General features: G+C 40.9%; 1 protein-coding gene across 4 annotated transcripts in view; it reads right to left on the minus strand.

Annotated features, from left to right (window-relative positions):
• asap1b (ArfGAP with SH3 domain, ankyrin repeat and PH domain 1b) overlaps nt 1-13,566 on the minus strand; it is a 102,192-nt gene that overhangs the window by 13,739 nt on the left and 74,887 nt on the right. For all 4 annotated transcript variants that reach the window (XM_075452769.1, XM_075452772.1, XM_075452770.1 and 1 more), the window contains exons 13-22: nt 13,277-13,325; nt 10,680-10,846; nt 7,629-7,762; nt 7,341-7,432; nt 7,074-7,260; nt 4,907-4,992; nt 2,862-2,977; nt 2,714-2,781; nt 1,055-1,162; nt 9-237 (exon numbers count right to left, since the gene is read on the minus strand). In XM_075452769.1, coding sequence (XP_075308884.1) covers nt 9-237; nt 1,055-1,162; nt 2,714-2,781; nt 2,862-2,977; nt 4,907-4,992; nt 7,074-7,260; nt 7,341-7,432; nt 7,629-7,762; nt 10,680-10,846; nt 13,277-13,325 — 1,236 coding nt within the window. The remainder of the gene's footprint in view (nt 1-8; nt 238-1,054; nt 1,163-2,713; nt 2,782-2,861; nt 2,978-4,906; nt 4,993-7,073; nt 7,261-7,340; nt 7,433-7,628; nt 7,763-10,679; nt 10,847-13,276; nt 13,326-13,566) is intronic.

A 13,566-nucleotide genomic window follows, 5' to 3' on the forward strand; every position in this document is an offset into this window, starting at 1 on the left:
TGTCTGACCTTTGCCCTGGTTTCTGGGCGGCAGCGGCGGGCCGTCGGCCACCGGGGAGGAGCTGAGGTCAGTGGAGGCGCTGTACATCTGGTTGGTGAAGGCGCTGTAGGAGAGGCGCTGCTGCTTGTCCCGCTGGCTGATGAAGCCCGGCAGGGAGAGCTTGTCGTGGGGGGACAGGCTGGAGGAGTGGCAGAAGCTCTGGGGCCGCGGGGAGCGGTCCTTCTTGATGGGACTCGGCTGGGAGGGACATAGAAGAGACGACACCGAGCTGACGTCAGTCAGACAGAATTAAAGGTTTCCTCTCCCAAAAAGACCAGGAGAAACTCATCCATGCATTCATCTCCAGCAGACTCCATCACTGTAACGCTCTTTTAACTGGACTTCCCAAAAAGAGCATTAAACATCTGCAGCTCATCCAGAACGCTAAACACAACTGCCTAACAAGTTCTATTTCAGCCAGATATAGGGACTTTTTTGAAGACAATACATCTGGAATATCTTGTTAAATGAAAAAGTCTTGAAAACAAATTGTTTTGAGTCACATATCATATGAAACAAGCTTTTTTTTTTACATTTGAAGAGGTTTTTAAGCTAATTTCAAGATCACTTTTATCTCAAGATTTCAAGAAATCTTGACAAGCCGATTTTCACTAGTTCCATTGGCAGATTTTTTTGCTTATTTCAAGCAAAAACGTCTTTTATTTGTTGTTTTTCTTACTTATTTTTGGAGGTGCATTTTTTCCAGTGTCCTCTTTGGACCGGAAAGGTTAATAATCGCTCATTTTTTGACCTTTGACCTGTCCTGAGCAGGAACATTCCCAGGTGATCGAACACGTGCTGTATCTGCATCTACTTCTTATTTCTGCCACTTTGTGTTTAAACTTCATGTCAGATCAGAGCTGTGAATGAATGTGGAAGCTGCAAACACATCTTACTCTGAGGCAGACGCAAATAAAGCAAAAAGTGCCACAAAAGCTCCAAAAAGTAGCTGAAGATGCTCTGAATCCCAACAGTGAGCTGCAGCAGAACTCTGCAGGCATGAGAGCGTGGTCACCTTATCATCCAGGTCGTCGTCGCTCTCGTCCATCTCCTCCAGTCTGAGGCTCCACTCGTACTCCACATGGATGTGAGGGTTGAATTTTCCTTCTGCAGCCTGCACCAGCTGACACACACAAACAGTTCAGTGAGCGCTGCACGATGCGTTCGAATGAAATCAAATCAAAGACCAAACACCACAGCATGAACAAGAGAAACAAGCATATATATTATTCTGTAGCTACACAAACACAATGAGTCCGGGTTCTTTTCTGGATGTCAGTAAGCTATGGAAGTGTTTCTGTTTGAATACGAATTTCTAATATTGAATTTTTACAGCATCAAAATAAGACTTTGAATTTGAAAAACCAACAGTGTAAAAAAAAAAAAAAAAATCAATTTCTAAAAACAAAAATCAGTGTAAAAAAATTCAACATCTAAAAAAAATTTCAGTGGAAAAAGAACCAGACTCAACATCCGGGTAAACAGGGAGAAGCAATCGATCCCCGTCTCAATTCATCACCAACGCGGGTGATGGTGCTTCGGTGAGTGAGTTTACTTTATTTGCCATTTGTGTTAGTAAAATTGAGTAATAGATATTATTCAATATCTATTGAGCTGATCTGTCCAATGGAGCTGATTGGCTGAGACGGGGATCGATTGCTTCTCCCTGTTTACCCGGATGTTGAGTCTGGTTCTTTTTCCACTGAATTTTTTTAAGTTGAATTTTTTTCCATTGAATTTTTTTGAAGTTGAATTTTTTTCCACTGAATTTTTTTTAAGTTGAATTTTTTTAAGTTGAATTTTTTTTAAGTTGAATTTTTTTCCACTGAATTTTTTTCCATTGAATTTTTTTTAAGTTGAATTTTTTTCCACTGAATTTTTTTTAAGTTGAATTTTTTTCCACTGAATTTTTTTCCATTGAATTTTTTTTAAGTTGAATTTTTTTCCATTGAATTTTTTTTAAGTTGAATTTTTTTCCACTGAATTTTATTAAGTTGAATTTTTTTCCATTGAATTTTTTTCCACAAATTTTTTTTAAGTTGAATTTTTTTCCACTGAATTTTTTTAAGTTGAATTTTTTTCCATTGAATTTTATTAAGTTGATTTTTTTTCCATTGAATTTTATTAAGTTGAATTTTTTTCCATTGAATTTTATTAAGTTGAATTTTTTTCCATTGAATTTTTTTGAAGTTAAATTTTTTTTCCACTGATTTTTGTTTTTAGAAATTGATTTTTTTTTTACACTGTTGGTTTTTCAAATTAAAAGTCTGATTTTGATGCTGTAAAAATTCAATATTAAAAATTCAAACTCTGATGACTTCCATAGTAATCATGCAGCTTATTGAGGCACAGCAGAAAGAAACTTGTGCAAATCTTCTTAAACGTGAGACTGGACGCTGCATTTATTCCAGCTCTTTTGTCTGCTTGTTCATTTTGGCGTTCATAACAAACACACACGAACAATTCCTTCCACTCCGCTGTCCCTGTCGCTCGAGGCCGGAGACAGACCTCCGACTGCCATCTAGTGTTCTGAACAAACAGCTCAACATCTCTGACCCAGTCCAACCTTTAAAACCTTTAAAAATTCATGCAACTGTGACGGATTTTTGCAGGTTCTAGGATTATTTTGGAGCGTCGACCGTCTGCTGAGACGTTCAGCAGCTCCGGCACTTACTGCCTCATCACACTGACTGTTCCTCAGTCGCCTGGCAACATCCAAGGCCGTCTCTCCGTTCTGATTGGCTGAAGGGGGAGGAAGGATAATCAACAGTTAGAGGGTGATGCGAGCGTGCGGAGAGGATGAACCCTGACGTGTGACTCACTGATGTTGGTGGCCGGCTTGCCCCTCAGGAGTAGCTTGAGGCACTCTGGCTTTTCGTACATGCAGCAGTAGTGCAGGGCGGTGTTCCCCCACTCCGTCTGCTTATCCAGGTTACCACTAAGGGAAAAGAAGAATGCAGACTCTCATGATCGGGGCACAAGAGCAAAGTGCAAATAAGTAAAAAAACAACAACAAATACAAGACGTTTTAGCTTGAAATAAGCAAAAAAAAATCTGCCAATGGAACTAGTGAAAATCGGCTTGTCCATATTTCTTGAAATAAGATGTGATATTTAGGACTTTTGAGATAAAAGTGATCTTGAAATTAGCTTAAAAACCTCTTCAAATGTCAAAAAAAGCTTGTTTCATGTGATATGTGACTCAACTTTATCATTTAACAAGATATTCAAGATGTAATGTCTTCAAACAAGTCCCTATATCTGGCTGAAATAGTACTTGTTAGGCAATTGTGTCTGATATTAAGTGTAATGAGATATTTTGACTAGAAATGAGACAAATATACTTGGTAAAACTGATTTTTTTTCCAGTGCAGAGCCTCCCATAATGATTTCTCCACACCTATTAGCTGAGGGGCCAGCACTGGAAAAAATGCCTCTCCAAAAATAAGTAAAAAAACAGCAAATAAAAGACTTTTTTGCTTGAAATAAGCAAAAAATCTGCCAATGGAACTAGTGAAAATCGGCTTGTCAAGATTTCTTGAAATAAGATGTGATATTTAGGACTTTTGAGATAAAAGTGATCTTGAAATTAGCTTAAAAACCTCTTCAAATGTCAAAAAAAAAAGCTTGTTTCATGTGATATGTGACTCAAAACAAATAGTTTTCAAGACTTTTTCATTTAACCATCACATAAGACAAGCTGGCTTTTAACCCAGCATGAGACTCTGTTTCTGTTATTGTTTTATAGTTTTTTTGTTTTAATATTGTTACTCTTTATTATTGTTTTTACATTGTTCTTATGTTTTATATTTCATGTTGTTACACATGTACAGCACTTTGTTTCAGCCACGGCTGTTTTTAAAGGGCTTTATAAATAAAGTTGAGTTATGTTAACAAGATATTCCAGATGTGTTGTCTTCAAAAAGTCCCTATATCTGGCTGAAATAGAACTTGTTAGGCAGTTGTGTCTGATATTAAGTGTAATGAGATATTTTGACTAGAAATGAGACAAATATACTTGGTATATAAGGGGGGGGGGGGGTTTCCACTGACCTGCAGCTTCGAGTTAATGTCTTATTACCCGGAAGATTAAGATTCAACATGAAAGATGAGGGTTGGTGAGCCAGTTAATCAGAAAACAACCCCAGAAAGGCGAATAATCGGTGTAAAAAACACACAAAGGCTAAGCATGACACTGAATGAGCACGGCTAACGATGAATGAAAAGGTCCCGCTTCTTCTGCCGTGGGAGCAGGGGTGGGTAAACAGTTGGAAAAAGGAGAATAAATTAAGGCAGAGAGCAAGTGCATGACCCATTTCTGTTCGCCTGTGGGAATGTAGGCTGTGCAGCGTTGAGCTTTCTGTGCTTCCACTGCAGACTGGAGCACACACTGGAAAAATCTAAGTCTTACCAAGTACTTTTGTCTCATTGAGTATCTCATTACACTTAATATCAGACACAACTGCCTAAGTAGTTCTATTTCAGCCAGATATAGGGACTTATTTGAAGACAATACATCTGGAATATCTTGTTAAGTGAAAAAGTCTTGAAAACAAATTGTTTTGAGTCGGATTTCATTTGAACAAGCTTTTTTTTTTACATTTGAAGAGGTTTTTAAGCTAATTTCAAGATCACTTTTATCTCAAAAGTCCTAAATATCACATTTTATTTTAAGAAATCTGTACAAGCCGATTTTCACTAGTTCCATTGGCAGATTTTGTTGCTTATTTCAAGCAAAAATTTCTTTTATTTGTTGTTTTTTTTAACTTATTTTTGGAGGGGCATTTTCTCCAGTGCAGAGCCCATCTGCACACACATGTGCAACAACGTCGGGTGTTTTCCCGACAGAAAGGGCTCCTCCAACGTACCTGTTCTGCACGAGGAAGTCCACCAGGTGCAGCGAGGTATGGTCGGCCGTCCGTACAGAGTAGTGCAGTGCGGTTTCTCCGGCTTCCTGCAGGGGGCCATCAAACACAGCAAAGTCACGCCGAGGCGCCGGGTAGCATCCATTCTGTATTCTGTTGAGTGCGTCTGTCTCTTTCAGCGTTTAAACAAACAGCAGTAAACAAAATGGCTCCTAAAAATTACATTTCTGCAAGCATGAAGCAGCCTTTTGGCTATTTGTGGCTGACTGAATGTCACAAAAGTGGATTTAGATTAGATATAGATTCTAAATGCAGAACTAACAGTTAACATTTAGCATATATATTCCACGTGATCACATCTATAGGGGAGTTTATCAGCTCTTTTGGTGTGGGTGTCCCTTTGCAGCGCCTCAGATGCAGCGACAGCAGATCAGATATCGGTGAGTCAGACGGCAGCTGCAGCAGCAGCTCCCTCTGCCACCAAACGACTTCCTCTCTCATCCTTTCACTCTGCGGCAGGATCAGAACCGTGTTTGCGTTACGAAACCCTGACCCCATTCATGTCAGGCTGAGCCTGATCGTGCGTGCCGTTACGGTCCTCGCCGTCTCCGGCTCGTTATTTAACTTTCATTTTTTACGCCGAAAGCGGCGCCTCTTAAACAAAGAGAGAGCCAGCGGAGCCACGAAATGAGAACCAGACGCCGCAGATGTTGCCATCACAAGTAAACACGGATCCAAAACAGATGACGGCCCCGCGATGCGGTGGAGGTTCGCTGGCGATCACCACCTGCTGGCCAAGCCGCTCGGATGACTCAGAGTTTTCCAACTGTAACACCCATTTCTAACTGGCAGAAATGTGTCAGCGCGGGTTGTCCTGATGGAAGCACTGCAGCATGCGCAGCTGCATGCACAGCTCTCTGTTCAGTGTCTGCAGGGGCTCGCTGTGCATGTGGGGGTGAAGAAGCAGGTTGACGTGCACAACAGATTCCAGGCTTATTCTCACACTTTCTGCATCTGGCATTCAGACACTAAGATTCCTCTGAAAGCCTGCAATGCTTCCTCAGGACAGGACAGAGGGAATGCTTTCCATTTATCACTTTACCTCAACATTTTTTGCGGTGGGCATCCACAGCTGTCAGTGAGCCGAGTTAAAGGGACAGTTCGCCTCTTTTGACATGAAGCTGTATAACATCCCATATCAGCAACATCATTTCTGAACATCTTCTTACCCCCTGCTGCGTCCTGTGAGCAGAGTTCCAGCCTCGTTTTGGTGTTGATGAAGGTAGTCCGGCTAGTTGGCTGGGGTTTAAAAAATAAAGCGTTACGAAGGGAGGCAAAAATAGGTCCAAGCGATTGTGAGGTCTGACTTTTTCCTGGAGGGACGATTTTGTGATGCAATTGTATTACTCTGTTGAACGCATATTGTTTTGAGAAGCAAAACGCTTTATTTTTTAAACCCCAGCCAACTAGCCGGACTACCTTCATCAACACCAAAACGAGGCTGGAACTCTGCTCACAGGACGCAGCAGGGGGTAAGAAGATGTTCAGAAATGATGTTGCTGATATGGGATGTCATACAGCTTCATGTCAAAAGAGACGAACTATCCCTTTAAGTTATCAAATGATCTCATCTCTGACCAGCAGGGCTTCTATGAATGAACCATTTGAAAAAAAAAAATCAATGTTTCCCATGTTTTTTGGGCAGTTTTTGATAAGCTTGAGTGTAAACATGTTTATAAAATGGTTTGGAAATCCAATAATTAACATGTATGTGATATTCTGAGCATTATAAAGCGACAACATTTCTACCGTTACTCAAAGAATGATGGATGGACCAAGAGGTGACATAACAGCAGCTCTGAGCATCGTTTATAGGTAATCCTGACGCTCATTTCATCAGTTTTTCATGATTATTGATTATCAAATAATAATAATCATAATTATATATTATATTATAATATATTATATTATATAATATTTTTATATAATATTTTAATAATATAATATAATATAATATAATATAATAAAAATAAGAATAATAAATAATAAAAATAATAATAATCAGATTATGAAAGCGCTGCTAAATGCCTCTCTGTTGTTGTTGCTGTTGAGCCGGGCCCTTAGACCTCTGCATGCGCCCTTTGACCTCTGCATGCGCCCTTTGCCTCACCGGTCCTGCCTCTGGAAGCGGCTCCATGAGCTCCACGCCCTCTGCGTAGACCTGAATCAGAGACAGCAGGTCCCGGGACTGGACCGCCTCGAACAGCTCGATCATCTTGGCTGACGCCGACGTGCACGTCTTCCTGGCGTATTTGTGGTCCACATACTTGGCGTTGATGAACTCCTTCCTCACCGTCCTGTGGGCAGAAAGTTGCATTTTTAAAGTCGGTTATCGTAGAGGAGCGGCGGATGTTTGGATGTGAAACTCAGGACTCACATGTCGCTGGAGGGGGTCGGCTTTGGTGAAGGGGAAGAGAGGTTTCCCTCCATGATCTCATTGAAACTACTGTTCCCTACATTCTTAGCCAGCTGAGGCAGAAAGAAACAGACATGAGGATCAGATCATGATATTATGGGGTTATAATGATATGATGCATCCCCCTTACTTCTGTTCCCATTGCTCTTTCATTACTTCTAATATTTCACCAGAGATGCAGATACTCTGCAGATGGGTGTGCCCCAGAGAAGCTATTTTTTCATCTGGCAGCCCATGTGTGTGACTCACCAAGAGTTCTGAGGTTCCTAACTTGTCAAGCTCCATGGACTGGATGCGAGAAATGTGAACCCCCATCTCTCGGTGAATGCCGGAGCACTCGATGCAGGTGAGGATCCCCAGGTTGGTGGACAGCCACTTAGGGTCTGCAAGCAATGAGAAAATGCATTTAGTTGTGCGTATACACTGGAAAAAATCAAAGTCTTACCAAGTATATTTGTCTCATTTTTAGTCCAAATATCTCATTACACTTAATATCAGACACAACTGCCTAACAAGTTCTATTTCAGCCAGATATAGGGACTTGTTTGAAGACAATACATCTGGAATATCTTGTTAAATGTAAAAGTCTTGAAAACAAATAGTTTTGAGTCACATATCATATGAAACAAGCTTTTTTTTTTACATTTGAAGAGGTTTTTAAGCTAATTTCAAGATCACTTTTATCTCAAAAGTCCTAAATATCACATCTTATTTCAAGAAATCTTGACAAGCTGATTTTCACTAGTTCCATTGGCAGATTTTTTTGCTTATTTCAAGCAAAAACGTCTTTTATTTGTTGTTTTTTTACTTATTTTTGGAGGGGCATTTTTTCCAGCGCAGTGATCCATATTAGAGGTGACAAATGTTTGAAAAATGTGGGCCTACGTAAGGTCATCTGCTGGAGCCAAAACATTTAGTTGTTCCTTCCTCAGATGTGGCTTCAGAGACTTTTTAGCTTTTTAGCTTCTGAGCTCGATGGTTAAAAATCGACATTCTGCTGTCTGCTCTGCATTTTGGGATGAATTTACTCCAAACAGCAGGGCTGAGAGGTACTTGAACACGTGTTTATTATTAAGTGTTCATTTAGAGGCCTACACTGGCAAAAATCAAAGTCTTACCAAGTATATTTGTCTAATTTCTAGTCCAAATATCTCATTACACTTAATATAAGACAACTGCCTAACAAGTACTATTTCAGCCAGATATAGGGACTTGTTTGAAGACAATACATCTGGAATATCTTGTTAAGTGAAAAAGTCTTGAAAACAAATAGTTTTGAGTCACATATCATATGAAACAAGCCTTTTTTTTACATTTGAAGAGGTTTTTAAGCTAATTTTAAGATCACTTTTATCTCAAAAGTCCTAAATATCACATCTTATTTCAAGAAATCTGGACAAGCCGATTTTCACTAGTTCCATTGGCAGATTTTTTTGCTTATTTCAAGCAAAAACGTCTTTTATTTGTTGTTTTTTAACTTATTTTTGGAGGGGCATTTTTTCCAGTGTTGCCTGTGGTATGAAATGTATAAATAAAGATGCCTTGCCGAATCTAACAGCTAACGCTGGAAGTGGGGAACAATGAGAAGTCATTTTAATACCGAGAAGTCAAGCAAAGTCTAACCAAGATAAGCATCGCTGGCACAACCTCCCCGGACAGTAAAACGGATCTCAGAAGCTGCTGCAAAGCACAGGCATGTACCAGACTCCCGCTGGTAGTGACCTCAGTGATGCAGCAGGGAGGAGGCGGCCATGGAGACGGCTCAGAAAGCGATGAGTCAAACAGAAAAGCGCAGACAGCGGGCAGGCTTCTATATATATACAGATTCAAACGACACAATCAGCAGATGCGCGCCGGTGACGGGGCGCAAAGTGCACGGTAAGCACGCCGAGTGACCTCTGAGGCTGCACATCCGACAGGGGGAGGTCCTGGGAGAAAACCGAACGAGATGGAGGCCGCGCTCTCCTCACACGGTCCACATCTGGAACACGCGTGTGACCCTGAAAGCTGCAGAAGAAGAAGAACTGCAGTCTCCATGTGAGAAACCAGCTCCCCTCCCTGCTGACTGTGGGGCTTACGTAACAAGGTGACGTAATGATGATGTGTCTGAAATCCTCCCTTCGGTCACTTTTATGCGTTTAGGTACACCGAGCTGAGAGAGTGTGTTCACGTGTGTGTGCGCCGAGCGTCAGAGTGTCTACGGCACTCCGAAGTGCTGAGTCTTTGCTTCCTGATGCGGGGGAGGATCAAGATGGAGTTGAACGCTAACAGCACACACACACACACACACACACACACACACACACACACACACACTTGTTTCTTCAAGGCTGCTGGGGGATTTGCAGCCTGTGCAGTTACTGTCTAATCGAGGAATGGAGACTTCAAGGCAGCTGTGACGCTGCTCGGATGTCAAGCACGGAGCGCGGCTTTAAAGGGATAGTTCGCCTCTTTTGACATGAAGCTGTGTAACATCCCATATCAGCAACATCATTTATGAACATCTTCTTACCCCCTGCTGCGTCCTGTGAGCAGAGTTCCAGCCTCGTTTTGGTGTTGATGAAGGTAGTCCGGCTGGTTGGCTGGGGTTTAAAAAATAAAGCGTTTTGCTTCTGAAAACAATATGCGTTCAAAAGAGTAATACATTTGCATCACAAAATCGTTCTCCAGAAAAAGTCAGACCTCTTCGCTTTGCGCTATTTTCTCTCCGGCTTGCGCCATGTATAAAACATATTATATTATTTCAATATATTAAAATATATTATTTTAAATATATTTATTATAATAAAATATCATCATGAATAAATATAATTATTTTATTATTATTATTAAATAATAATTTAATATTATGTATTAAATTATAAAAAATAATAATAAATAACCAATAAATAATAAATAATTTATTAGATAATAAATTAAATTCGTATCACTGCCTGCTGTGTAGACCGAAGTGCAGACCGAGCAGTAAACACCGTAACAGGTGCGGCTGTCGCAGTGATATGAAGGGAGAGAAAATAGCGCCAAGCGATTGTGAGGTCTGACTTTTTTGGATGAACGATTTTGTGATGCAAATGTATTACTCTTTTGAACGCATATTGTTTTGAGAAGCAAAACGCTTTATTTTTTGTAAAGAAAATGTTCATAAATGATGTTGCTGATATGGGATGTCATACAGCTTCATGTCAAAAGAGGCGAACTGTCCCTTTAAATAAAACATTTAAAGCCGAGGTGAAGGTGGTTGTTCGTCCTGTGACCTGTGGGGGGGGTCGGCTGTGCTCTGTGGACGGCAGCGGTACGCACCTGCAGCGCCGCAGTCGCAGCAGATTTCGTTGCCCGGCATCCGCAGCACGTCTTCTATGATGGCTTTAGTCAGGTCCTCTAATCCGTCCTCCCCGCCGCTGCTCTGCTCGCCACGGAACGCCATGTTTAACGCCTCCTCCTTACTGTTGGTCAGCACTGATATCCAGCTGCAAGCAACACAACAACCACAGTACCGTGAATAATGTGTCAAATATGCTCATCGTTCTTCTTAAATTATGTTTCTAATCAATTAAATAACTGAAAAGAAGACGGATATTCTGATAAAATGCTTAAATTTTGGTCTCTTTTGAAAACAAACATCCTCAGAAACACTCTAAAGGATGCTTGTACTTGATACTTATCTTACTTCACTGGTCACTTTATATTTTCAAACTGTTTTTTAACAGATAAATGAGCAATTTGTTCTTTAATCCTGGCAGAGATAAAAGTAAAATGACTTTTCTGATCTTTTATTAACATTTTGGATGTTTTCCGGACCGTCTGAAAGCTTTTGCTGCCTTATTTCAAAGAGAAGGTCAAACACACACCGATGCACCGACACACACACACACACACACACACACACACACACACACACACACACACACACACACAGTGGGCTTTATGACGTCAGCACTTCCTCTGTCACTGTCACTCAGCCTCCTCTGTAAGGTCGGACACCAGACACGGACTCATAAGTGTTGGATTATCTGTATGTGTGAAAAACGAGATATTTTAATCCGTTTATTCCAAGGTGTACGAACGCCGAGCCAAAGCTTCGCTGTGCTCACACACCATGTGAATCGGAGGGAGAGGACGGCTGCACGGAGTTGGAGCTCTGTGGAGCACTAAATATTTCAGCAGGAAGCAGGTGAAGATGCTCCTGCGGTTGGAAATGCGTGACTGAAGCCGGATCTCAGAGGACGAGCTGCGAGAGATCAGGCTGAGCACAGCCACAACAAGGTTTCCATCCTCACAGTTTAAATGTAGCGTCAGGTAGCTTTAGCATATCCAGGCTGAGGTTTGGTTGATTTGTTTACGGTCATGACTGCAGGTCACTGCACATTTTCTGTTACTGTTCGTCTTATACCAAGGCCTGAGTGTTTATCTGGTCCAGCTATGAGCATTACGAGCTTAATATCATCACTAACATCAGAGCTGCTGATCCGCCAGGCCATTACTGAACTGATCCATCATTAACGCTCCTTTATCCCAGCTTACAAAATACGAGTCTTCTCTTAAAATGAAGTTTTTTTTTTTTTAATAACAGACAAATAATCTGGTTAATTTTTCACTATCTGGGGACAAAAAAGCAGAGATGGGGACTCGGACTCGAGTCACTGTTTTGATGACTTGTGACTTGACAAAAAATAAAAGACTTGAGACTCGACTCGGACTTGGAAGTTAAAGACTCGGCACTTAACTTGACTTGAGACACGATGACTTGAATGACTTGAGTGTTAAGCATCTAGCATAACTTCGAACTTTGTTCGTCATTTGTAGATCCATTCTGACCAGTAAGTGCTCGTCAAATGAGCTAATATTATCCTGTTAGCCTAGTCGGTAGTTAGCTAACGTTAGCTTGATATGATACGGGGTGGACAGGTTGGACACATTGGCCAATGATGTTTACTGACAGTTACTTATATCTTTGTGTTTTCACTTTATTAAGATCAGATTCTGCAGGTAAAATTGCAATAATTAGGGGACTTGACTTGCCCAAGAAAAAAATACTTGAGACTTGAAAGCTAAGACTTGGGACTTACTTGAGACTTGAAAGCTAAGACTTGAAGACTTGGGACTTACTTGAGACTTGAAAGCTAAGACTTGAAGACTTGGGACTTACTTGAGACTTGAAAGCTAAGACTTGGGACTTACTTGAGACTTGAAAGCTAAGACTTGAGACTTACGTGAGACTTGAAAGCTAAGACTTGAAGACTTGGGACTTACTTGAGACTTGAAATCTAAGACTTGAAGACTTGGGACTTACTTGAGACTTGAAAGCTAAGACTTGAGACTTACGTGAGACTTGCACATGTGTGACTTGGTCCCATCTCTGCAAATAAGTACCTGATAAATAATTTAAATTCATTTAGATCCAATTTAGTTCAGTTTTTAGACATGAGAATGTCCAGAGAAAACCTCTGAAAGAGTTTCAGAAAACCTGGAGAAGTGTGGAAGTAAAAATACTACTAAGTAAAAAGACACCTACTTATTTTTCTGCTCGTTGTAAAAGAAAACGACATGTCAGCTGTGTAAAAAGAAGCTATCCAAACAAGCTGCACATCTAAGTAAAAAACAAAGAGTTATAATAATGAAAAATGGTCAAATATCTACTATTATGTGTGTGTGTGTGTGCACGGGAAACCACAGTAAGAGGCTGCAGCAACCTGAAATACTCCAGACCACACATCCCACTGCTGCCACCTACTCTCAACACCCACTCTGCTCAGAGACTGGAGCGTGACAGCAGCCGCTAACCAAGACGTCATTAATAAAACAATCAGGTGAAAGCTCAAATATCTACCTGCGTCTCTGGGGTGAGATGAGACGTGTTAGGTTCGGCTGAAAGGGACAATAAGCTCAGAAATACTCACATGACAAACTCTTGTTCATCTTCAGCCTGGAAGTGATATGTCCGGTTATCTGTGGAAAACAGAGGCTCTGACGTTCAACATGCAAATGTCTCATTTTGCATTTTACAATAACAGAAGAAGCAGCCGTTAAACTAATCCGGCCCGTCACGCGTCTGTGGGATAAAACAGTCCCACAGCCACACTAAAACATAGAAAAACTCCCATGTTATTGAGGTTTCAGACCCTGCAGAAAGATCACGTTGTGGGGAGAGATGACTTCTTTAGCTACCTGCAAGTTAGACATTATTTTA

Source organism: Odontesthes bonariensis, chromosome 20, assembly GCF_027942865.1.
Source record: "Odontesthes bonariensis isolate fOdoBon6 chromosome 20, fOdoBon6.hap1, whole genome shotgun sequence".
Classification (NCBI taxonomy): Eukaryota; Metazoa; Chordata; class Actinopteri; order Atheriniformes; family Atherinopsidae; genus Odontesthes; species Odontesthes bonariensis.